Below are 26,564 nucleotides of genomic sequence, written 5' to 3'. Positions count from 1 at the left end.
GCACAAAAACATCGGAAAAAAAAAGAGAAAGGGAGAGAGAGAGAGAGAGAGAGAGAGAGAGAGAGAGAGAGAGAGAGAGAGAGAGAGAGAGGGGGGGGCAGAAAGGCGTACTTATTACGCGAAAAATAACTAGTCCTGAAATGTCATGCTTCAGTTGTGACTTTAGGTTTAGGGATACGCATTAAATCTGACCTTTTATATCAGCGTTATATCAGAGCTGCGCGTGATATTTTCTCGGAATTCTGACGAACGTTATTTTCCTCGGACGTATACGCGCGGAGGTAGACTGTGTTCCATTTCGCGTTGGCGGTTATTTTAAGGGAACGTTAGAAATAAATTCTGTACCACCGCTAGTAATATTACGTTAAAACTTTTCATGTGATTCTACCATGATATAGCGTCCGGAATTTAATCAACGTTATTGAACGTCATTTCACTTAATACCCATATAAGCATAAAAATGAACTATGATTCATTAACATCTAAATTTCTGTTACGTAACATCGTCATTGCGACGAAGATAAAGATAAAAAAACGTCCCATCATTCTCGATACCTTGTCGAAAATATAACAAGACCTTTTCCCAGATCAATATTACTGTGAATATTATTCGTTAAAATTTTGGCGTAACTAAATAGACTCTGTACCAGCTACTGATGTTTGCACGATAGTACGCAATGCTTGCTATCATCTTTCGAACAAGCATCGATTTAAAAATTACTCTATCACTATTGGCAATAATTCTCGAGAGAAGAAACTGTCGGATGGACGTCTCATTACGTACGTTTCTCACCCCCATCTTCCACGAAAATATTTAGGCAGGAAAGATCGACGAGATTCTCGTGAGGAGGCTATCGTAACGTAATGCGGCTATCCAACGGATAATTATTATTACCGATTCGAGGTTCGTGTAGGCAATTAGAGACGGCCACCTCTAGCCACCGCGGAGACCAACAACAGTAAGCGCCATTAAGCAAATAACCGCGGGATTGTTACTCGTTAGTTGGCAGTTTCAGCCGACCGTAGGCGTTCTCTCTCCCGTGTAACCCCTTCGTCACTTTCCTGAGTTGAGTTCTTGCGTGCCCCCAACGCCCACCCCCATCACTCGCAATCCACGCTTCTTTATTTCTTTCACTCACGTACACGCATCCTTCTTCATCTCCTCCCGCGCCGCTATCTCTTTCCATTTCACCCCGGCGCGCAAACGAGAGAGTTGATGATACGTTCGCCGTTGACGCGAACGAAGGGAAGGGAAGGGAAGAAAAAGAAAAGAATAAAACTGCTTTTCCGAATAACGAGTTACATGACGTACTCGCGAGTACAGAGATCGCGAGCTTATTCTCGCGGTTACGCTTCCGTGTTGTTCTTCGGCTCGACGCACACTCGAGAGTTTTGTCCCCCGAGAGAGCGACAGTTACGAGTTAGCGGACACATGAATGCGAGTAATTATTGATGGGTATTCGGTCGAGAGAACTTTATTCTGCGGGAACAACTTTTAATAGTGGATGTAGCAAGTGGACACACACGAATACCTCGCTAGGCGAAGAGCGAGGTCAGTAGATGTCCCTTTAAAAGTAAGAGCTTCTGAGATCAATTCTCGATAGTAAACGTCAGGTTTGACGATGAAGATGGCTATCGATGAATATCGAGTTTTTTCGACGAAAAGGAAGAGAGGTCATTGGTGGTCTGGAGGCCCATGGAGATTTAACTTGGGATAAACTTGAATACCGGTTTATTACCCCAAGATGATTACTCGGAGCAAAATTTTCATGTCTATACCCCCTAATTAGACAAGTCCCAATTTCGAAGGATTACTTCCTTTTCTCCTTCCTAGTTACCTCGAACTTAGCTCGGCATACGTATTTATCGCTGAGGGAACGAGCCGTCGAGCTGCGAACTATGTGAATCGTATTAAGCCGTGGGCCAAGTCGGAACCAATGAACGGGCGAAGGTTTTGTCAGGCGTGCACTTGCTCAAATATATGACTATCTCTCTCGCTCGATGAAGAAGACGCCGCATGCTCCGTGTTCGTGGAGAACTGGAAACGTTGAATGCGTTCTCGGCGCATCTTTCTCGGGGCCAACACTCGAATCTGTCGCATTTACGTTTACGTTTTATGTTGAGATAATCGAGTTAATGCAATCGGGTTTTAGATAAAGACGCACAGACTTTACGCGCGATCATAATTACGAACATTACGACCACTATATATGCGAGCGAAATAACTGTGCAATGTGAATGAACCATGTGGCGTCTTCGAATACAATGCATTTGTAGATAATTACATGACAACGATTATCGCGACGGATTTCCATCCATTCAGATGTTTCGGTCAAAATCAAATTGAAATGTATACTTTTTATTACAACTTTGAATGATACTAATTAACAGGAATCGGCACCATATGTGATACGTACAGTCTAAAATAAAAAGAGTGGAAATTATTGCCAGGGAGAATTTACATTCGTTCGGCGTGAGCGAATGTTTAAACTGAAATTTAATTCAACTAAAACATACTAGAAACAATCTAAAACATAACGATGTTATTAGAAGCCGTTCACCCAGCATAGTTACATTAACTTATGTTAATCAAGTCAAGTTATAATAGTTAAGGGTTAACTCTAAAACACTAATGTCGGAATATACTCTTCATTAATATTTTAAGCAAAGTTTACATCGACTGCTAACGATTTCTTGCGGCATAATTTACCAGTGTCTGTTGTCCGTCGCGTTCCCGCAACATTCATTATCCGAGATCTAAGAATGGAAAATGTCGCTGAATAATTACATTCCGCGAACAAACGATTTGCCATTCGAGTTTACGTGCGTTCGATGACCGAACGAAAATGTCGCTAAATGAAAATTGACGTAACGCGCGCGCGAGAGACGAAGTCGGTCGTCATCGTCGCCCGTTGTCGTCGTCGAAACGAAGCGCGGCCGATCGTCTCTCTCTCTCTCTCTCTCCGAGAGGCTGCGCGCGTTACGTGTGTCGCTGCTCGGAAAGAGCCCCGAAATTCGGCGGGGCGTCGGTAATGGCATAAACTGTATACCTCGTGTTCAGCGACTTCTCTCGCGCGCGCGATATATCCAGCTCATTCTGAGATACAGCTGTGTACGGGAGAGAGCCGCGGGTATACGCGAACACGGCGCATATATACGCCACGTCTATGTACATAGATGTACATAACGATACGTACCTATATATACGCGCCATAGTTTAGCGCGGCGCGTATAAGGGTTAGGGGCGTGGTGGGGTGGTTGGTGGTAGTGATAGTGTCGACGATGGTGGTAGTAGAGACGGTGAGGCGGATGTACATGTGTGTATGTACATTATGTGTGTATACGCGCGCGCGCGCGCGCGCGCTCACGATGTCGGGGGATGCGGGGATAAACGGGGGTGAGAGGGTGAGATGAAGCAAGGTGGCCGGGGATGAGAGTGGGAAGGGAGTCGAGGGGGTGGCGGCGATAGGTGACACGGGGGAATGACGGGGCTGAGGATGGGTAGGGTGAGTAGGGTGGATCGGGGGATGGCGGCCGTTCGATAGCGGGCGCACGTGGCCGTGCTTCCCGGAGCCGCCGTCGTGGCGCCAACGTCCTATTAACCCTCCACCCGGCCGATCCGCATTCGCGAGTGCGCGCGCGCGCGCCTACGCAGGCACACATACAGATACGCGCGCCACCCCCGCACCCGCGAAACGGCGCCCACCGATACGCCCTACCACCGCCACCACATGGCCGCAGGACCACCACCGGTCGAGAATTTCCAGCGTCGATTCGCGCAGGCGCCTAACTTACTTAAAGGACACTGACTCCTCCGCGCCGTAGCGCCCTGATGGGATCCTCTCTCTTTCTTTCCCTTTTTTGCGCTCTCTCCTCTCTCTCTCTCTCTCTCTCTCTCTCTCTCTCTCTCTCTCTCTCTCTCTCTCGCTCTTTCCATCTCTCGTCCTCGCTCCACCTCGATACTTTTGGAGGAGGTCGTTGAAAATAACGGCTGGCGTTCGCGCGCGCGCGAGAGAGAGGCGATATATTAAAACTTCGCTGGTCCGCGCGCAATCAATTTTCGTTAGCGCGAATATCTAAAATCCATGGATACTCGTGTACTCAGGCGATAGACAAGCGCGATCGAGATCTTTTATTACGGAATACTTTCGTACCTTCGATTCAAAAGGATCTTATTACGATCGAATAATACAGATGCGAAATAATACAGTCGCGTTATAGAAATCACCCCTTTGAACGCAGTAGTATTTTTATGATAATAAATGTTGAACATGTACGATGTGTAGCCTTTCCCTTCCAGTCTTCAAAATGCTCATGTTCAAAGGCACGTAATTTCGGTGCTCTTTTATGAAGTGTGAGATACCCTCTATAACAATCCCGATAATAGAGCTCTACCGATTGCCGCATCAAGTTCGGCGATATGATCTTCTTGAGCAACAGACGGGGTTAGATAAATGGCCACGATCGGATTATCCGCGATCGCGAGGTAGTGCTCACGCGATTGAATCGTCATCGTGACCATAGAATAAAAAGGGGTGGTTGAAGCGACACCCGAGTAACGCGACGGCGAGTGGTCGAGGCTACACAAGCGCTTATCATACTTCGATGCTATCAATTAATAATTTCGGATCTTTGTCGTGGAAAAATTCACATTGGGAACAGTTATTCGTATGTTTTAAGAATAATTACATTCGTTTGTCAATTTATTATTATGTAATATCATCGGTCTCGCATCAATATTTTTCGTGGGTAATATGTATTAATCGCCGTTTCCGGTATCCGATGCTGTCGATCGTTCAAATATCCCCAGGCATAGGTTCTAATTCGTCCAAACAGACCATTTAAACTTGCTGCAGACGACGTTACATACCGTCGTTGAATTGTGCTTACCGGATGACGCATCTCTAAAATAAGCCGGGACTACATAACAGAAAAAAAAAAGAAGCGCGATCTACGCGGCCCCGCGGCTACGGCTTTATATCCTGTTTAATGTAACCTATCCTGTTGATATAATCCGCAATGCAAATCGCAATTCGGACCAGAAATTGTGACATTCGTTGCGCTATATCTGCAATAAGAGCGATTCCCCGGGAGAAGAAAGAATTGGATGCAGCATCGAGGATCTTGATGAGCAGCAACGAATGAAAGGAATGTCTGTTTTTTCTAAGGACTTTGCTACATAAAAATTTACTTTCATTATTATCCCGAACAGCGCACTTTATGAAAATTTATATTCAACATTGCAGCAACAAAATGTACAATAAAATTTTAGATAACGTAATTCTTGATGGAACGTCTTTTCTTGGGAAAGAACTAGAGAATAAAATTAACTTCCTAAAAAAAAGAAAAAAAAAAAAAAGAAAAAAAAAAGAAAAAGAAACATAGTTCCTGCGTTAGTCAGTACATCTAAGATTAAGTCGCTTATTTTTTTTTTATGCTGAATGTGCTAAACAGACAGAGTTGTGTATCATCAATCGTAGCGGGGAATCAGCAACAGTTCGAGGACGTGACTATTATTTCGACGATCGAACGTTGGTCGGGGCGGAATCGCGAATCGTCCCGTTCTAATTCGGAGAGCGGGACTCTTCGCGACCGAGTATAAAATTATATCCGAGCGGGGAACGGCGATCTCGGTTGCGATCGACGAACGGCGGCGGCGACGGCGGCGGCGGTGGTGGTGGCGGTGGCGGTGGCGGCGGCGGCGACGGTGGTGGCGGCGGCGGTGGTGGTGGCGGCGGCGGTGGCGGTGGCGGTAGCGGCGATGGCGTTGGCGGTGGCGGCGGCGACCTAGCCTCGCGATACCAAGCTCTCCCGCAGGATCAATGCGGACTATCAACCCTCGGCGCTATCGAGCGAGCGAGCGGAGCCACGACGGTGACGGCGTAGCGCGTTGATCGCCGCTACGCCGAAGTGTGCTCCGTTCACGAGAACTACTCGGTGCTCGTGAAGCGCGTCGTCACGAGAAATCGCACGATCGTTCGCGTCGCGAGCGTCGTTGCGACGCGATGTTAGCTACCAATGTTGCCAGACGTTAACGTCGACTGCAGTCGGTCGATGAAACGCGAAGTATAGGGAAACCTGCCGACGCTAGGGAAAACGAAAGATGCAACTTTACTTGAATAAAATGACAAATTTGTAATATATCTGCGTTCTCTCTTTCTCTCTCTCTCTCTCTCTCTCTCTCTCTCTCTCTCTCTCTCTCTCTCTCTCTCTCTCTCTCTCCTTTTTTCTCTTTTTCTGATTTTTTTTCTCTTATAAGAAGAGAATTTTCTTCTATCCGCGCGAACGTAACGCTTTACATCATGAATATTTACTGACCGAGCAGTAACTTCTGTTCGATTGCGTAATTGCCTTTTACTTGACTGAAAGCTCTCTTGCGCCAGGATATTACTTCTGGCACCGTCACCTTCCGAGCGTTACATCGGCTCGCGATAATTCGATATTATCGAAGCATCGATATGCTGTTTTCGATATATATATCTTGCGCACCGATATCTCACTTCCCTCAGCAATCTAGCTGTAGCGTGTATCAAAGACCTTCCGATACCGCACAGGTGCGGTATCGATGCCAAACGTATTTGGCACTAAAAGAAATATTAAAATGAGCAAAAATATTCTGACATATATATATATATATATATATATATATTATATATATATATAGTACATATATAGTATATAATATCGATCGTCTCTCGCGATGAGTATCCTGCAGCGAGATACGCATACGGTATATGGTCGCGCAAAAAAACGCGGTAGAAGGAAGCCACGAGTCGGGCGCGATTAAGTTGACGAAGAAATATGTACACGCGTGTGCGCGAAAAGGGGGGAAGGAAGGCCGCCGCGAAGAAGCGTGCACGCCGCAAAAAACACGTTGCTTGCGTGCGCGGCGCGGCACCGCTGCGAGACGAGGCGAGACGAGGCGAGGCGAGACGAGACGAGACGAGGCGAGGCGAGGCGAGGCGAGGCGAGGCGCGGCAGAACGGGGTGAGACGGTGGCAAGGAGAGGCAAGGAGAGACAAGGCGAGGCATAGTGAGAGAGACGAGACGAGGTGGGGCGGAGGCGAGGCGCCTTTCGCGCGAGCGAGGACGTAGCCGCGCGTGACGTCGGCGCGGCGCGTTTGTGTGCGAACGCGAAGGTGTATCGCGGCGTGCTGCCACCTGCACGAGAGCGCGCGACTCTTCGCACGTGGTTGGCCTTTCGCACGCAATAAAACGCGAGTCGCGTGCTTTGCGAAGGGCCCCGGCGACTCGCATCTTCGTCGGATCGCTCTACGTCTACGTAGAATAGAATAGCGTAAAGGGAACAGAAAGAAAGAGATGATAGACGCAGCTCCGCGTCTCTAGGTCCTTTACCTCGAAGATATAGAATTTGATATAGAATGGTCATTGATCGATATCGGAGAACAGAATCGGGCCAGCCGATATTATTAAGCGCACCGACAACGTCCGGTAGAATAAATAGCTAATGATTTTTGTGGAGGCTTTTATGAATATGTATCACATCCGGTTACAAGCGTTTAATATAAAGGAGTAGCGATGAAAAATATGTATATGGAAAAAGTTATCGTTATCTGGCATAGAGAATTCTTTCGAACGAAGCGGGCTTATGGCTTATGTCGTTATATCCATGAGCATCTCAACGCGGGAATTTTACTCGGCGTAGATAATCTCGATAACGTTTCGTTCATGTAAAAGTGGCTTTTTCAAATAAACGAAAAAGACTTTCGAATATGATGATCAATGGGAAAAGAATCCGTTGTTCCCGCCGTAAGGTGAACGAGCGGGGGCCGTGCGTTCACCGGTGTGGGATCATCGTCTCGCGCGCGTGGACCACCTCGCGAGGGTACTTATTACTGAATGAGAGTGCCGATATCTGCCTCGTCCGTGGAGTGGCCGCTTTTTTACCGTCGTCGTCGCGCGCACGTTGCCGACTCCCGTTTGCATACGATAAGCACTCGTCGTTCTCCCCCCACTATGTTCCCCCGCGCGTTTAGACGCGCTCGCTATCTCCAAAGGGAGTCCGCACTGTATGCACTTGGCAAAAGAGCGGTGCCACCTGTGTGTAGGCGCGTGAATTTATAGCTCGTGGGAATGTCGCGAAGGGAGAAAGGGAGGAGCGGATCGCGAGAAAAAGACGGAGATAGGCGGCCGAGGGGACAGGACAGGGGCAGGGATAGGCGCGGGGGAGACGAGGGGCGCGAGGGATGACCCGGACCCACGTGGCGATCTATTTGTCACGCGAGAGCGGTCACTTCTATCACGTTAAGTTTGGTTAGGCAATCGATGGATCTTGGCCGCGCGCTACTCGAACCGGGGCCTTTCGCGAGACTGAAACACTAACCGCACGAGCGGGGGATGCGAAGGATGATATTTCATAGATTAGACGTATATTATTGCGTACCGAAAACCTAAGACGATGAGCCCCAAGTTCTTCGTACTTGTTAGTTTAGAAAAGTATGCATATGTTTTGGATTGTAGATATATAGTTAGATATTGCTTAACAGATCGTTCCAACAAAGTTGCGTTATGCACTTTGCTATTTTGTAAAATTAGGACCTCAAAATAAATTTCTCTTTGGAATTCATTAAAAATTAATCGATAATAAAGAAAATACCCATTCGCTCTCTTTAAGTTTTATTTGCCAGAGTTCATTATTTTTCAACATTAAATAAATCTATAATTAAATCTCGGTTAAAGTTGCATTAAGAGAAGATCAATCTTGATTTCGTCAAAGGGTACTATCTCTTATCTCTCCGAGGCTTGTTCGAGCACCCGATTATTACAGTGATGTCTAGCGCACTCACCAAGCACACATGGTACCATGTTGCTCTCTTGGTGGCCTTGAAGCAAGTATCATCGCATACTGAGACTCAAGGTAAAGAAGGTAGGAGCATAGGCCCTGAGATCGGTTAATCGAAGTCGCACCCTCGTACCCCTCTTTTTCTATCTGTCTACTAACAGTTTTTTTTTCGGCGTCCTTCCTGCTTCGCTCTATTTCTATTTTTCCGTCTTTTTGCCACCCCCGGTACTCTGCCGCCCCCTACTCTATCCTCTTCCTTCAATCTCCCTCCTTTCCTACAGCTCGTTTTTCCTCGGCTCTCCCCACTACGCTGGCCTCTTTCCTCGTGTATATATACATACATACTTATATATTACTATATAGTATATAATATATATATATATATATATAATATATATATACACATACACACAGTATATACTGTATAGTATATATAACTATCCTGCCGCATCCTCCTCTCGCTCCCACCACACCAGCTCGTTTGATTCCGGTTCGATGGAATGCTATACGATCTTAGGAAGCGAAGGGAGGACAGAGACGACAGAGAAGCGAGGGGAGAGAATAGGGGAAGACGCGGCGAGGAAGAGGGGGAAAAGAGAGAAAGAAAGGAAAAAAAAAAGATACAGAGAGAGCGGAGGGAAGTGGAGGGAAGTGGAGGGAGGGGAGGAAGATGGAGTCGATGGAGGAAAGGCGAGAGGGGAAGACGGAGGGAGTGACGAACAAAACAAGGTGGGGGAAAGGAGAGCGGGAGTGGGAGTGTTGGAGGAGAGAACGCGAGGGGTTGCGTACATGTACTCTAAGCGCACACGGTTGATATACATACAACGTTGATCGTTAAAAGAGGATTTCCATTATCGGGTCAGTGTCGGACGGAGAGAACGACGAGAGGAGCGCCGCTCTGACCGTCGCTGTCTCGGCCGTTCGCGTAATCACGAGTTGGCGATTAACCGTGAACGCCAAAGCACCCGCGAATTGCCGCGAGCGCACCCCCTCCCCCTCTCCGCATATAATCCTTTGCATGTAGATGATGTAAAAATCATCTAATATTTAAGATGACAAAATCCTGTTAAGCGTATCACGTATAAACGTATAGCTGTAATGTAACCTGTTTCGCGTTTCTCTCTTTTACATTTTCGCGACTCGCATCTAGGTCGATATCGTTGTGCTTGCAAAAATTTGCAGGACGAAAGTCACGACGTCAAGTTTATTTCAGAGCTGTTCAGACATGTCATGTGTCTCTTATCTGACCAACCCTAAATCATGTTGTTTTGAGTCTTCCTAAACTGATAACATAATCCTGTCTCAAAAGGGGTATTTCTGTCAATAGATAAGTCATCGACGCTCGTTGTGTGAACGATTTACGGGATTTGTGTACAGTTTACAGGCTAGATGTACTCGATTACATCGCCAGGCGCTAATAATAAACATACGAATCGATATTGATACTGAGCATCCGTCTGGGATTTGCTTAACAAAGAATATTTTTTCCAAATAACAAGTTTCAGGTCATTTTCATAGGTGCATTTCTCCGTTCGTTCTTCCCCAAGTATATATATATATATATATATATATATATATATATATATAAACGTTTTAACAAATAAGATTGCGACGATAGTAAAGTTTCGTAAAAATTTAAACAAAAATAGATTATTGCTATATCATACAACACTCTTTGTTATTTTAATTAATTATTTTTACGAGGCAGCTATAAATTGTACACTTATCATGATATAATTTTCGCTTTTCATTGTACATACGTCATATTATAATGTAGTTACATGAACTTTTATAAAAGCAGGAGATAGCGTAGGAGATGGTAGAATATAGTGCAATATAGTGCAGTATATCCATAAAGCATAGATATAAAATGTCAATGTACAATATAACATAAATATTCATCCGTTGATGAAAGCATCGTGAAAAAAAAAAAAAAAAAACAATATTGCAATCAATATTACACTAGAAATATTTAAAACGCGGAGAATACAAGACTGAGCTTTCGGTAAAATATTAAAACACGCGGAAAATTTCTTTTATCTCGCGTTAAAAATTACATCAAGTATATTTAACACGAGAGGAGGATATCGTTAAAATATTTTCTTTTCGGAGATGTTCTACAGTTGCGAATCCATCAATGATCAATGAAAATTCCGATCTCTTAATTTGCTCAAATATAGCAGTGCCATTTGGTTGTAGAGGCGAAAATGAATCCGGTGACACATTGGTCGAACTCCGATAGTCGAGTGACTCTCTCTGTCTCTCTCTCCTCTCTCCTCTCTCTCTCTCTCTCTCTCTCTCTCTGAGATGAGGCGATGTGGGAACACCCAGCAGCCACCGTGCGCGTCGCCGATGTGTCACGGTACGGCACAATGCTCCAACTAAGTGTTCGCAAGTGTCCGTGACACTCGTCGTCGGAAGCCGCCACCTCGCGCGCGGGAGAATATCACGCATATCCGTGAAGGTATAGGCGCCAGCCACGCGGCTCGACGCGCGGTGCGGTGCGGTGCGGTGCGGTGCGGTGCGGTGCGGTGCGGTGCGGCGCGGCACAGCGTGGCGCGGCACGGTGCGGCGACGGCTCCTTCAAACGGCGCTATCCACGTGGTTCCTAAACGCCCCTCCCTTCGTGTTTACGTTCCCTTCTACGGTCCGCCCGCCCGCCGCTCGCCGCACCGCCGCATACCCAGCCCCTCTTTTTACCGATAGGGAAGGTAAACAGCCGTCGAGTGTCACCTGTTATTACTCGTACGCAAATAGGCTTCATTCATGGTCAACCGTTGTGCACGCGCATACGCGTCGGCTCTAATCCGGAAACGTTTACGTTACGAGCGATATGGCCGTGCACGCCTGCCTCAGGTGCACGCTTTCTTCTTAACGCGGAGTCTTGTAGCTTTTTTGTGGCTACTTTTATCCGCGATCCTGCGGAACGTGCGAAATATACGTGAGATATGCGTGCATCTCCTCGTGCATTCGACGATGAGATAATGTCTCATTAAAATTTGGAGTATCGTTTAGATACATCATAGGTATGTTTTAATTAAATTTTAATATCTCATAGTTCTTCAATATTTAATTTCTACATTAATTATTCTCTACATTGTAATAATACAAACATACATTATAAACATTATTTTGTGTACGTTCCTTTGTGTTATTTTCGACGTGATTGTAGTTGATTCGAATGAAAAATAAAAAGTACAGTACAAAGATCTAATAGTAAATCAAATTTACCGTTTAATTTTTACCGATATGAAATGATGAAGTATGAATAAAAATGGTACTTGTTACGAAAAGTAAAGTAATACTAATAACGAGTGTGTCGCATGTTTCTGATCGTGTTCATAGCCATAGCAATGTTAATCGCTACGAATTAATCTCTTTTCGTCGTGCGGGTTTCGGTTCATTCCAAGTGACAGATGCACGAGCGGACGCGAATCTCCGCGCGAACTTCGCCGGCAACCGAGCCGAAACCGACTGAGCCGCGGAATGGAAGCAGCGGCGGCGACTACACGACGACAACAAAGTGCATCGCTCGTTGCACCGTGAGTGAGGACGCCGCGGGGAAGAGAGATTGCGACGGAGGGAGCGAGAAAGAGGAAGAAGCGAGTCTAGGCGCGAGGAGGCGAGGGGCGAGATGACGTGAGGTACGGCGAGACGCACAACGAGGTGAATCTCCAGTGTGGTCGAAAGGGATGGATGTGGAAAGGCATGAGGGGGACGGGCAGCGCAGGGGACGTAAGGGGGACGGGAGGTGAACACGTTGCGGGACGGCGAGGAGGAGAGGAGCAGCGTACACAGCGTGCCGGTTGTACCGGGATGTGGAGGGAGAGAACATCTACAATGCACCCGCATGCACGCGCATATACACACACACACACACACACACACACACCTATATACACACGTACTTGGGTTGAATTCACGAACTTTGGTCGGCTCTCTCGTAGTCTCCACCCTCTCTCTCACTCATCCACCCTCCCTCCCTCCTGCCGTGGGAAGCCTCCGCGTCACCCAGCGGGATGCGCGTTGTCTCTCTCGGTCTCCCTCCTCGATCCCCCCCGCCCCTCTCTCCCTTCCCCCCTCGGTTCTCCCGCTCGTGTGTGTTTATACCGCACTTTATGGTACATACGGTACGTATATACATGGCTCTCGTGACGCGCGTAACGCGAGAACCTCTCTCACGCATACGCGCGAGTCCTTCGTACGGCGCGCGCCGTAGAAAGTACATAAACCGTCCTCATTCACGTCGATATCGTCAACTGTTGCTTCCTCCGTCGTCGCGCCGGTGGGTAAACCACCGACGCCGCGTGTGTCCCGCGTGTTAAGGCGGGCTCGCTCGAGAGAGGCACGCGACTTTCCGAACGTGGGAGGGAGGAAACCGAACGATCACGTTAAACTACCCCGCTGCGTGGAAAGGTCCCGGTCCAAACGCAAGTATGCCCGATTCGTCACCAACCCCGGCTCTCCCGCTGTCGTCAAACAATGACATTTTTTTCCAAAACCGAGGTGTTAACGTTAGATATCATCTCTCGCATTGTCACTGGGGTGATACGTCATAAATCACCGTAACAATAAGTCGAAGATGGACTTGCAATTTCTCTCATTGTCGACTGAATGGAAAAGTCATCGCGACACCGACCTGCCGCACAAGCCGAGTGTCCTGGCCACGCGTCCAGGAGCAGCAGGTGCCATTGTGTTGTAAAGACGCCCCCGCCGCCGTGAGCTAATTCCTGGTAGCCATTAACTGGCGATGGGCGTGAAATTCACCCGCACAAAAGGCTCACGGCGGTCTTGTTAATGGAGAGGGAAGAAAACGGGGCCGCGAAACTCTCCGTTCACATCTCATCCTCTCCCTCTCTCTCTCTCTCTCTCTCTCTCTCCCCCTCTCTCGCTCTCGCTCTTTATCTCTCACCCTGTGTATCTTCCTCTCCCTTGTTCTCCTCTCTTCTCACGCTTAACCTTAACCTACCACAAGGGGACGAGAGAGTTTCGCGCGGCGCGCGACTCCATCAGAACGCGACGCATCCCCGGAAGCCGAGGGTTCGCGAGGTGTGCGCCACGATTTAAGCTCGAATTTAGGGCACTTGCAAGCGTCAACCTTAACCTTTAATGTGAGCAACGTGGTACGAGTGTATACCGACCGTTCTTTCGAAATGGAAGATTATTACATTTTGAAAATAAAAAAAGGTGGAAATATAATATTTAAAATGTTAATTATGTGTAAATAACAAAACAAATTGTGCCTAATATGATATATAACAAATTTCTTTTGTTTCGATATCTAAAGATTTTTATTTCCGCTTCTATTTTATGTTTATTTTAATTATATTATACCACATTATTATATATATATATATATATATATATTGTAATGCAATTATAATACCATGATCAATGAAATATTTCGAGGAAGTAACTTTTGTTTATAAAATACAGCAAAGAAACGGCGATAAAATATTTAGAAAAAAAGAGTTTCTTCGTAGGCAATACAAAATTACATTCTGTGCGTTTTTTCACGAGCTCGCGAAGCATCGCTAACGGTTACTTTTACGGAAGATTCCCGCGGACGGAATCGCGCGAGAAAAGCCCGGATGAGAGAGACGAGGCCGGACAAAATCCGCTATTCTTCCTCTTGAATCATGAGTAGGCGTACTACGTGAGTGTTCCATTCAGATAAACAATTACTTTTTTTTTTAGTGATTATATGAAATATGGTTTACAACTTTAAGAACTTTCCTTATGTTAGTGTTAGACGTGTATACAGACTCCTATTTTTCCTGCATCATTCTATAGATGAATAATGAAGTGGCGGAGTATTAAAAAAGAATTAATTATGCGTACGTGTGTGCATGTGTGCGCTGAGTTTCACGCGTTTCTACTTTCTAACTGAATGTACCCTTTGTTTCGGTGCGTTTTATCGTTCTTGCATTAATGCTGGAAAGATGGAAAACACAACGCGTTTCTCGAGCTAGTCTTTTAAATGGCAGAGGCAAACCTCGTTCTTGTAAAACTGGGTTCCATCATGTCCCCACGTACGTAGTTTACTTCGTCGAAACTAGTTGCGAGTTATAAGAACGGGGAGGGATTGTTTCAAAGTCACGTCACTGTATATCGTCGTGAAGCAATCGTCGCCGATTATGTAGATGTATCGAAAGTCAGACAAAGAGCGGAATTGACGATTGTTATCTCAAACACAAAATACCGATAGAACTTTCAAGTATGATTCCCAACACCTTTAAAAAATTGATACTTTAATTTCGAGTTACGAGTGCCTTATATCCAAAGAACGGAAAGTTAAAGTTGGTAAAAGAGCCCTCCTCTCTTACGTCCCGAGTTAAGACCGTCAAAGAAGGTAATTCGTTTCAAAACTGGGATAACAACTCGAAAAAAAGGCACGTATCGATGGAGCTTCTCAAAAATGTATGTGTACGTGAAATAAGAGCTGTGCAATTTCCTGTATCAAGAAGAAATCGTGTGGAGGGATCGGCGATACGCTCTCGTCTAAAATTCGATGAAAGAAAGAGGGATGAATCGCGCGAGCGTAGATACGACGATAAATTTCCACGCTGTCGTCTTTCGCGATGCTGATCGTGCCCGCGCGCGTACCGCCCACGCGCATGATTGACGTATCGATTACGCCGGGCGAATTTTTCAATCGCCGCCAACGGCACACGTAACGTAAACAAAACAATGCGCGACGACGCGATGCCGATGCGAGGCGCGTACGCGATGCAGCACACCACGTGCCACGATGTCTCCGTCGGCGAACGGAGGGAAGGGGAGGGGGGGGGGAGGATCGCGGGAGGTGGGGTCGAACGGACAACGGACGGTGGACGCGTTACAATATTCGTAATTCGTGATTCATCGATCTCGCAGACGATCCCAGCCACACGCGCCCAGACATTTTTATGTCGCGGACCACGTGTCCGCCTCGAATTTTTTATTGGCGAGTTACGCGCTATGACAAACGCGATCTGAATCCGTTTAAACTACTATTACGTGCCTCTTCTCAATCACGGAACGTTAGGTCCCGCGCACGATGAGGGAAATATTAGGAATGGAAATAAATATTAAATTTTAGAAAAAAAAAAAATTCAAAATGAAAATTAAACGTGACGCACAATGGAAACAAGTATGAGATATGACTGATTTTATTACTTATTTATATTCATTGTGCATTACATTTAATTTTTATCCCGAATTTTTTTGATTTCCAAAATTTAACATTTATTCCTGTTCCTAATATTTGCTCCATTGTGCGCAGGCCTTACCGTACGTTAAATCAAACATTTTTTAGGAAAGCAAAATTTCGGGGTGTGTAAAATTAGCTTGAATATAATTTTATTATAGAAATAAATTTTCTATTATGAAATAAATTTTTTTAATTCGAGTCTGCTAAATTATTTTCGCGTAATCATCGATTGAAAACCATTGCGACGATAACCTCTATCCCAGAACGATACACGCGCGCGAGACAAGAAAAAGAGAGCAAAAGTCAAGTCACGAGTCATGCTGCATGAGAGGATCGCCAATTCAATCGCAACATTGTTAACGATACTACCATATTGCTTAACATGGTAGCAATGATACGATATCGGGCAAAAAGCGTTGACATTGCAGAAACATATGAAACATGCTTGCATCTGTGTCAATGTATCAAAGAACAGATAAGGCAGAGTGAAAAAACTTCTTCCGCTTTTATTTTTTTCTAGTGAGACATGCATTGCTAAACAATAACAAAATACCACACCAAATACTACACGAAATACTGAAAAAATAATTTTTTGGAAAATTGCCGAAATTTCTGGAACTTTAGATCTTAATACTACAATACTCCGAATATTTGCGAATCTTTTAACGTCTTGAAAGATATCGTCGCAAAAGATCGATAAAATGTATGACACAAATATAACATTTTATTTTCCACGTGATGACGACGAGTGTTCGGAAGAGCCTTCCGAAAGAGGAGAAACAAGATTCGGCTACAAGTCATGATCGCAGATCCACGCGGGAACAAACTCGGAGCACTCGTGGCCGCTTCCCATGTGTTTAAAACGGGGATGCCGGCCGTAAATCATGCAGTTAGAGCAGAACCCGGTCGCGTAAACGTAACGACGGAGGTGTCCGTCCGTCCGTCCGTCCGTCCGTCCGTCCGTCCGTTCGTCCGTCCGTACGTACGCCTCGTCTCGTGGTTGCCGCCACCACCGTCGCCGCCACGTGGTTTCTGCGGCAAAACTATGCGGCCACCGCTGCACGCCGGCCCGGCGAATTTATGAATGGGAGAAGCCTATTGACAGATCGCGCGTCGATAACTCTCTCGTTAATGGCCCGTGATGGTGGGCGCGCGAGGGCCGGCGGGACGACGGCGGTGGCGGTGCTCGGAGGGAGGGTGGGAGGTAGGGGAAACTTGGACTCACTTTGTACTGACTCGCGGCGCACCGCGCCGACGGACGGGGCCGTTGCGACATGCGGCGATCCAAGTAACGCGCGCGGGAAACGCCAGTTCGGAAATCGATCGAGGAATAATGTATAATACATCGGGGAGCGTGGAGCCGCTTAGCGCCGTTCATCCCGCGCCGCGCCGCGGAGAGAAATGCGAATATTGAAATGTGACTTCGAGTATAAACGCACACGCGAGCATAGAGCTCCTCTATCGGGAGATAAATATATTCCTTGATGTTTTGTGTACATGAAACACTATAAAAATATTGCGTACATGCGTATATACGTTCCCTCGTATGAATGGGGAGGGAGAGAAGAGGGATATCTTTTTTTTTTTTTACCGACTAATGAATAATGAAAGAATTCTCATATTTTCGCTTTCACTAGTCTAGATCGAGTGTGTAATTGTTTTTCGAGCAATTAATGAAGCGAGATCCATTCCCATCCATATGCAATCCCGGCTATTATGGGATTAGCGTACACGTTTTTGGTCAGCGGTTTGCCTCTCGGCATCAAATCAAACGCGCGGTCCGGTATCACCACGCCGCTTATGTCGATAATACGGAAATACATCGTGAACAGAAATAGATTTCGCGGAGGAGTTATGTCACATACGTTGCGCTATCCGGTGAATCGATGTTCGCTCTGATAGTCGTGTTTATACGCGCGTCTCGATAAAATGTGTCGTTAGAGAAGTTCGATAAGTCAGTATTTAGTACGATGACCTCGCAATTTCCCGCGAAATTCAAGTTTATTTACGTCAACAGAATTTAGAAACTCGGCAAACGGCCCAATGCACGCGCGCGTGCGCTAATGTCGAAAAATTTGCAGATTACATTTTCACGAGAGATTATAATATAGCCCGATAAAATATTTCGAGTGTTTACGTGATACGTGATACCGATGATTCTATTTAATTTCTGTATTGTAAATTAGTCCGAAATAATTGAGACTAATAAATTGATATTAAAAATGTTTACTGTTTCCCCTTTCGAGTATTTAGAGAAAATGTGTGCATTTCGTGAAGAGAATATATCATTTGCTAGAAGCAATTATTATTTTAAAATGTAATGAATACAATGTGTTGCAAATTCATTAATTATAAAATGTTAAAAATCGAAACTAATTACAAAATGTAATTTCACTCAATAAGTATACATTAAGAGCCACAAAGTTTTCTAATAACTTAAAGAGAAAATAAAATTCTTCTGTATGCGAAAAAAATTCACGTTTTTTTCCAGAAATGCTCAGGCTGTAAAAATGTACCCCAGAAACTTAGTATTAAGGTTGTGATAAAAATTATGATTTTATTATATCACTGTGTAATTATAAATGGGATGTACTCAAACTGAAAAAAGTTCCTTGATTTTCAATTTGTTAAAAATTCCAAGTAACATGAAAACATTTTTAAATATATACCTTAAAAAATAAAAATATATTTATCGTGTAGTCCTTAATATTTTCCAGTTACAAAAGTTTATGAATCATGAAATGAAATTAAAAATTACTATAGTTTCAATAATTCAGTTTGAAAAATTTTGAAAGCAATAATATAAGGACTCTAAAAAATGAATATTTTATATTAAATAAAATTTTCAAACTTTATTTTCAAAAGTTACAGACAAAAGATTATATGATGCATAATTTGTGTAAAATTCAACTTTTGTAAAACTATTAAAATAAATATCCGTCTTCATTAAATAAAATTACACGTAATACGAAAAATCGTTGTCTTCAGTGTTGAATATTGCATTAGTCATAAAATCAGTGTTATGATGTCCAAAATGGATAGATTCATTATTTGTTAACAATTTAATCAATAAATTCTGATTAATATAAAGATTAATAGATAAAAAGATAAATTATTAGAGAAAACAGCTTCAAAAAAATTCCTCGAATTTCAATACAATTTTCTGAGCAATTCCAAATAGTATTAGCAATTCCAATAGTATAGACTCTGATAAAGCGAAAGACTACGAATACTTTAATAACCCATGTGCAATCGGATTAAAATATTATTTCACGATAATCTTCTGTATCTTTTTTTTACTCATAATAAACTTTTATTCTCATAGTAAACACTATTTGATTGAAAGCAAGTGCGACTTATTCTACGCTGGTGGGTGAATTGACGCGGGTTCGCGGGTTGAAAGGTTAAGAGGGCGGATGCGAAAATTTTTCCGTCCAAGTTTAACGATGCGACACGACGATGCACACCGAGATAACCATTTGTCGCGTACGACGCGAAACCACGTGGAAAAACTACTGCTATTGTCGGTCATCGGGCCACCGATGGTACACCGGGCCGTCGGAAGCGCCCGTTCGCTGAAAAACCCTCCCCCGTCCCTCATCTCTCGTCCTACTCCTTCTCCTCCTTCTCCCCGTGTTCGTCCACCTTCATCCCCTAGACATACACTGCACGCTGCTGATTTATCACTACCCGAATTTTGGCGCGTCCGTTCTATGTTCGCGCTCCAATTTTACGCCCGTTACGCAAAATCGCAACGTTTGTCCGTCGGCGAGAAAACCACCGGTTTACTTCCCTCGACATTCGACAACGACGGCACTTAACTTACTCTTGTTTGAATCGGATCTAATCTAATCTAAGAGAAATCTAATCTAAAATCTAATCCAACATCGGAATTTTAGATCAATAGAATGCCAAGAAAGTATCGATATGTTCTTATACGATATTTATTTTTCGAATATTCATTCTACTTCACGAGTATATCGAATAATTTTTTTATCTCCCTTGATCTCTAAAATATTTTAAATATTTTTTGTCAATTTTTTTATTTTAATCTATCTGACAAAGTAATTCTTGCAACGCAAGAAAGGTAAATTGCACATGGTTTGCAAGAGAAATTTTGAACCGTCTTGAGATTTAAATGGCACGAGCCACATATTTACACCTCGTTATGGATCATTTATTCCGGATAATAGTCCGGAAAAAGATACGTCAGAAAATCTTATTGTATTTAACTCTCCACAAGTGGTCAGCGTTTTTAGGACATTGTCAAACGTGCTTTCATTTTTTTTATTTCGGCCACCTGTATCCGAAAATTAATCATTAAAAGAAAATCGTAAAAACGTACCTAAGTGATACATTATAGTAAGAATGAATCTGTAGATAATCATTTTCCTTCAGAAAACATATTCGAAATGTTATACATAGCTCGCTGCAAGTTCCTTCTGCTTTCGAAAGACCAAAAATACTGAAAATTAGTTTTTAGTAATTTCTAGAGAGATTAGTTTCTAGTAACTAGAAAGTGATAAATTGGACAAATTCCACGAAATGATGAAATAGAAAAACGTATGGTGACGAGGTACGACAGATTAAAAGCTTAACATTCTGAACAAAATTTCCACATTTTAAGATTCATTTTTATGGCAAATGAGACAAATAATATCTGATCTAATTAAATTAGTGTTTCACGTAAAACTTAATATTTAGCAATCTACATAATTATTGTTGAACGGAGTAATATTCGATGGGAGTAATGTTCGTATTATTTATGGATTTTTTTACGATGCTGCGTGTGGTTAACAGATTGGGTCTAAATAACATGCATGTGACGGTAACCTTTCGCGGTGAGAAATATCTCGGAAAACAATTCGGGCGACGGTGGCGTAGAATTATGACTCGAGCGCGCTCTCTTCGTGGATTACGAATCTGACGGTATCGCGCCCCTCTCCTTCGATTTTGTCGCAAAACATTTCGCGCTGCTCAAAGACCTCGTGACGAAAAACAATCGCCAGAAAAAGGAATAGGCAGAGGGGAAAAGGAAAAAAAAAAGAACGAAAGAGCGAGGGAGGGAAAGGTGGAGTGGAGAACTCCGAGAGGGAAACAAAAACAGAAAGAGAAAGAGAAGGAAGAGAAAGAGAGACGCGGCAAAAGCGAATATGTCTTTAAAAACACCCCCCTAGACCAGATCGGGTTGTTGTCGTCGTGGTAACCATGACGACGCTGCCCCTTGATGGTTGGTTATAACCGTATCCCCACCTAGCGTCTCCGAGCCGACGCTAGGTTTCCTCGCGGCGCTGGCCAAGCGAAGAGGAAGCAGCCAGCACAGCCTCGGGCGATCTCGCCCTCTCTATCCCCCTGCTCCCACCGTGCCATTCCCCCATCCGCGCCACTCGCCTCTGCCGCTCTCCGGCATCCCCCTTCGCGTCCCAACCTCACTGCGCTATCAAGCTGCCGCTGTCGTTCGTTCCATTCCCCCCTCTCTTCTCGCGTTCCCCGCTAACTCCACGGCCCACACACAGTACGCAAGCCACCTCGTCGTGTTCCCCCTCGTCGAGCTTTGCCTCGTCATCCTCCTTCCCCTTGCGGCCGCCCTCCCGCCGTCCCCGTCCCCTGCCCGACATCCCCTGCCCCTCCCCCCCCCCCCGCCGGGCCAAGGAAACGCGGGATCGCTTCGAATTCAAACTACCGAACACGAGGTTACCACGCGTCAAATCTGACACTTGGTCGTCCTACGCGCGCGCGGTCGCGCCTCGTGCATGCCGCGTACATTTTTCCACGGATGTTTTTCGCTCGTGATGCTGGAAAAAGCGAGCGAGCAAGCGAATGCGGGAACGTCGATCGATTTTCGAGAACGATGTAAGCGCGATGCGCCGTGGAGAAGCGGCGAGTCGTCATTTTCTTTTTCCGTTTTTTGCCCGTCTTTTTTTTTGCTCCTCGAAAGAAACAGCCGTCGAAGCATAGTCGCCGTTGGGCGCGGCTAGCCGACGGAGGGAATTTTCCGACGGCAAATTCCGATGAACGGAAAGACGACGAAGGCGAGAGAGAGAGACGTTCCGATCTTTTCCTCATTGTTTACGAGAGTCTCGTCGTTAGTCGCTGATACTGTATATTACTACTTTGTAATGTCGTTATTGAAAAAAAAACTAAAGTCCCGACGGCAAAATATAATACTCGAGTCGCCTCTCGTCACCTCTCGTCGCTCTCTCACAATCGCTGGCTGGCTGCTTCGAGAGCCGAAAGTCGAGCGGTGCGCGCGCGCTCGCGATCACGTAACTCGCTCTCCTCGACCGGCACGTAACGCGGAAACGCGGCACGCGTGTCGTACACGCCGAAGGAAGGGAACGCACCCAGGGGAGGCGCGAGTGGTGCGTGCATGCGTGCGTGCGCGCGCGCGCGAGCGAGCGAGCGAGCGAGCGAGCGAGCGAGCGAGCGAGCGAACGGCCGACCGCGCGCGCGAAGGAGAAGATAAGGGGGTTGCGGGAAAAAAGGACGGCGGCCGAGAGCGGCGCGCGCGAGAGCAAGAGGGAACGATGCGCGCGGAACCGCGCGCGAAACTCACCTGACTGACGTCGCACCACATTATTATTTCGCTGACACTGACGACAGCATCTTGGTACGCTGCTGCTGCACTGCCGCGCACGGTGCTACCGCGACGGTCCGTTTTTTCCTTCGCTCTCCGCGTGACTCGTCCAAGATTCGTCGAGAAGCGTACGGAGAGAAAGATAATCGAGACCGACCAACGGCGGTACGTGGAACCGAGGTTTCCACGTTCTCTCGGCCGTGTGGGCACGATGAAGTTCTGTGTTACCGTAAACTGTATTCGTCCACTCTCCCTCTCTCGTTCTCTTCCCTTCTGTCTTTCGTTCTCTCTCTCTCTTTCTCTTAACACCGCGTGTCCTTCTCACTCGCCGTCTGTTTTTCGCGCGATACGTGTCCGTTAGCGCTCGGTGTTTCTTTTTATCTTCTCTTCTCTTTTACTTTTCTTTGATTCACAGTCTCACGAAAGGAATGCACTGCGCGACGTTAGGTGTCGGCCCCGCCGGTAGCCCCGGTTAGCTCCTCAAGTAACATCGCACGATCACTCCGAACAGATGACAACGCGACTGTCATCGACACACACGCTAGTATCTAGCTGGCCATGCAAAGCATTACTGAATACTCTGACAACACTCCTCGCCGCGAGTAGCGCCGCTCGGTTTTCCCCCGAACGCGCGCTCGGCCATTTCCGTCGATGCTCGGCCCACCTGCACTCCGACACGAACGCCAGTGCCGTAGCCAAGCGCCGGCGCGCCACCGTCCCGGCCGGAACGACGCGCGCTTTGTCCCTCGAATTTTCGCATCGACGCAGAAACGACGTACGGCGACGTACGTACGATCGCCGCGAGACGCGCAGATCGTCCAGAAGCGATTCGTTATCGTCAACTCGCAAATTCGTCGTCGCCGACGTATCTCGTTCCGAGGGAAAGGAGCGAGCCTTCAGAGCCGCTGGAGGACTGTTTTGATCGGTGATAACATATGCTCTCGCGTCGCTTTCAATATGACATTTCGAGAGAGAGAGAGAGAGAGAGAGAGAAAAAGTCGATCGCGCTTGCCGGCCGCATAATGCCATATTGTTAGCGCCCGAACGCCCCGATGTAATTGATATAAATGGAAGGATCGTTTCATTCACGTCGCGTAAATTAATTACATAATTAATATTGGATTTAATATCGTAGGACTGTGTGTATGTCATTCTGTGACCGGTCGCAAAAGGAAATCCATTGTCGAAGTGTGCGCAGCTTTTCAAAGTATATAAACAATGCTTTTATGTCGAATGATTGGTGGCGCTCATTAGCGCACGGGGGGGGGGGTGGACGAAGGGAGGGAGGAAGGGAGGGAGGAGATGCCAGTCGCGTCTCGGAAAAAAGAAACGGATTCACTTCGTGAGGCTGTAGGACTTAAAATCCTCTCTCTTTCTCTCTTTCTCTCTCTTCCAGAAAGTCCGCGCTCCCCGCGATCGAGAAAAATCGCTTCATTCGAGAAAGTCCGTGATAGCGCGCGGGGCCGGTCGATGAAAGTTATCGGAGAACGGATCGGCGACGGCCGCTGAAATATTTCAGCGACGCAGCAAAAACTCAAAATGACTTCGCGGGCAGCTCGCGCCGCAGATCGCGCTGATTCCCGGCTCATCGTCGCGTTGCGCCGCGCCATGCCACGCCACGCCACGCCGCGTCATGCCGCGCCGCGCCGTGCCGCGCCGTGCCGCGCCGTGCCGCGCTGCTTAATATCTTACGAGACGACCAAGATAGCACGGTCAATCGCGCCACTACGCGACGCCGTGAGGACCTTGCGGCCAGCAAGGTAATCACGCGCTCGCGAAGCGAAGAGCCGCGTGAGCGACGGAACAATTTCCGACGTTCCTCTTCTTCGCTATGCGACAATCGCGAGATTCGTGAGGAACCCGATCGAGTAATTATTTTTGATGAATAAACTTTATATATATATATATATACTTTTTTTAGCTTCGTGCGATATAATAATATCCGCGATATTGCGTAGAAGTTAACGAGAGATTGCCACAAGGTGACCGACGCGAGAGTAATGTAATTAATTAACTTACTCGAAAAGTCAATTTAATCGGATAGCTTTTATGATTCTTAAAAAAAAGATTTAATTCTCCGAGAAGCGACGTGTCAGATATTGGAGAGAGAGAAAATGAGAAGAGAACCAGAGAGAAAACGGAAAAGAGGAACTCGCGCGCGTCGGAGAGTAAATTTTCATGCGGCTTTAAAAACGGAAAGCGTAGAACCTCGGAGATTCGGGTATACGTCGAGAGCGCCAAAAGTGGTAGCCTTCACCGGGGAGAGAACCTCCGGTCTCTCGGTATAGGGGCCCCCGTGCACGAGGGAGTCGGCCTAACGCCACTAGGTTCGAAACTCGCCACTGACTGGCTGGCTGTATACGGCGCGCAGCGTAAGAGCGCCCGAGAGAGGAGGTCTCGACTCTCGCTCGCTTACTCGCTCGCTCGCTCGCTCGCGCAGCCGAGCCAGCCAGCCAGCCAGCCAGCCAGCCAGCCAAGCCAACCAGCCAGCAAGCAGCGACGGCGCGGCGCGGCGACGGGTGGCCGGGGACGGGGAAAGAGTAGACAACGCGCGAGCCACGTTCTATACGGCGTGCAGCCTAAGAAAATTCACCGGGAACATTTTTATTCCCTATCGGGTAAAAGGGGCGCGTCATCGGGACGCCGCGACGGCGAAAGGACGCCGGGGGACGTGCGCCGTCGTTCTACGATCGGCTGACCTCCCCGCGTCGGCCAATTCCGCGAATTTTGCGCGTCATTCCGTATGCGGCCGCGAGGCAGAGCGCGCGGACTTCGAGGTCTCCGGCGGAGAGACCGAGAGCGCGAGCGGTTGCTACACGTACGCCGACGAAGCGGCTCCGAGCCGACGCGTAACGCCGAGCTCGGTTTCTCTTCGGAGGTGACGGCGACGGCGGCGACGACGACGATGACGACGACGACGACGACGACGACGACGACAACGACGGTGGAAATGGCGGGGCGTCGGAGGGACGCCGCGTGCTGTATATTTCCAGCGTAGCTCTCGCGTTATCATACTGGCGCGCGCTTCTTTAACTTATTAAATCACATGGAAAAAAATCTCATAAATGTATATATGATATTCTTTGCTTTTCTTTTTCCTTTTATACCTTAAGAAATTTTATATCGTACAATTTTAAGAAATTTTATCTCGCTCGATGCAACAATCTACGATCGTCATCATAACATTTTATAGAGCTTTCCGAAGCTCGATAAAATCGATAGCGTTGCCGAATTGATGCGAGCTCTGCTCGCAGAGAATTTTGAAATCGCAAGATAAGAATTAATTTAGGACATTCCTCGTTCTAAATTATTTCCTCCTTACAACTCGAATAAAGTTGCTCGATCGTCCATCGCGTGCTATATGGACAACATGGATCAATGAAAATGATATTAAATAAAATCTCTTTATTACAAGAATATAAGTGTACATGTGATCGAGATGAAACGCCGCTTCGAACGTCTTGACGAAACGTGCGCGCTGGGATTCCCTGATGATGATTCCGACGCGACGTGTCCGGTTGTTGTTAATCGCGGCTGACGCCACGAAGCGAGAGAGCGGCTAAGTCGTACGGATGGCATGGAGGCGACTTTTAACTGGTCGGCGCGAGAATGCGCGGACATTGCCAAGCACGGAAACAGCCGTCGTCGCCGCCGCTGCCATCGCCGTCGAATCCGCAGCACATACGCGCGTATATCGCGTGTATCACGCATGCACGAGATATACGCATGCATCACGCCGATATCGGTGCGTGTCACAAGTTGTTGGACGCATGACGATGACGACAACGACGACGGCGACGGCGGCGGCGGCGGCGGCGGCGGCGGCGGCGGCGGCGGCAGCGCGACTCCAGCATGAAGAAAAGCGCCAGCCGAGTTTACGATTGGCTGGACACGGCGGATGAACTGTGACCAATGAATGTCCTTGCTCACTCTGGACGAGGCCGTGGCGACGCGAGCATGCCTTATTCGAACGCAGGGCGCGCATGCACGGC

The 26,564-nt window shown here is 46.6% G+C and overlaps 1 protein-coding gene and 1 long non-coding RNA gene across 4 annotated transcripts in view; one reads left to right on the top strand and one right to left on the bottom strand.

Moving 5' to 3' along the window:
• The window catches only part of tara (SERTA domain-containing protein 2 taranis), a 103,266-nt gene that overhangs the window by 29,238 nt on the left and 47,464 nt on the right, over positions 1-26,564 (bottom strand). The window contains exon 1 of one of the 3 annotated variants that reach the window (XM_089075278.1): positions 22,552-23,233. The exons of 1 other annotated variant lie outside the window; for it this stretch is intronic. In XM_089075278.1, coding sequence (XP_088931404.1) covers positions 22,552-22,572 — 21 coding nt within the window. In that variant the 5' untranslated portion in view covers positions 22,573-23,233. Of the gene's footprint in view, positions 1-22,551; positions 23,234-26,564 lie in introns of those variants that run through there. One more of the 3 variants, XM_011646178.2, reaches the window with a different exon arrangement.
• The window catches only part of LOC105431757 (uncharacterized), a 30,183-nt gene continuing 15,433 nt past the window's right edge, over positions 11,815-26,564 (top strand). The window contains exons 1-2 of the long non-coding RNA XR_016138856.1: positions 11,815-11,829; positions 12,214-13,237. This is a non-coding gene — a long non-coding RNA (uncharacterized LOC105431757). The remainder of the gene's footprint in view (positions 11,830-12,213; positions 13,238-26,564) is intronic.

The sequence above is a fragment of the Pogonomyrmex barbatus genome, unplaced genomic scaffold, assembly GCF_055798465.1.
Source record: "Pogonomyrmex barbatus isolate J1 unplaced genomic scaffold, ASM5579846v1 scaffold18, whole genome shotgun sequence".
NCBI classification, from domain to species: Eukaryota; Metazoa; Arthropoda; class Insecta; order Hymenoptera; family Formicidae; genus Pogonomyrmex; species Pogonomyrmex barbatus.
This window is presented reverse-complemented; position numbering and strand designations above follow the sequence as displayed.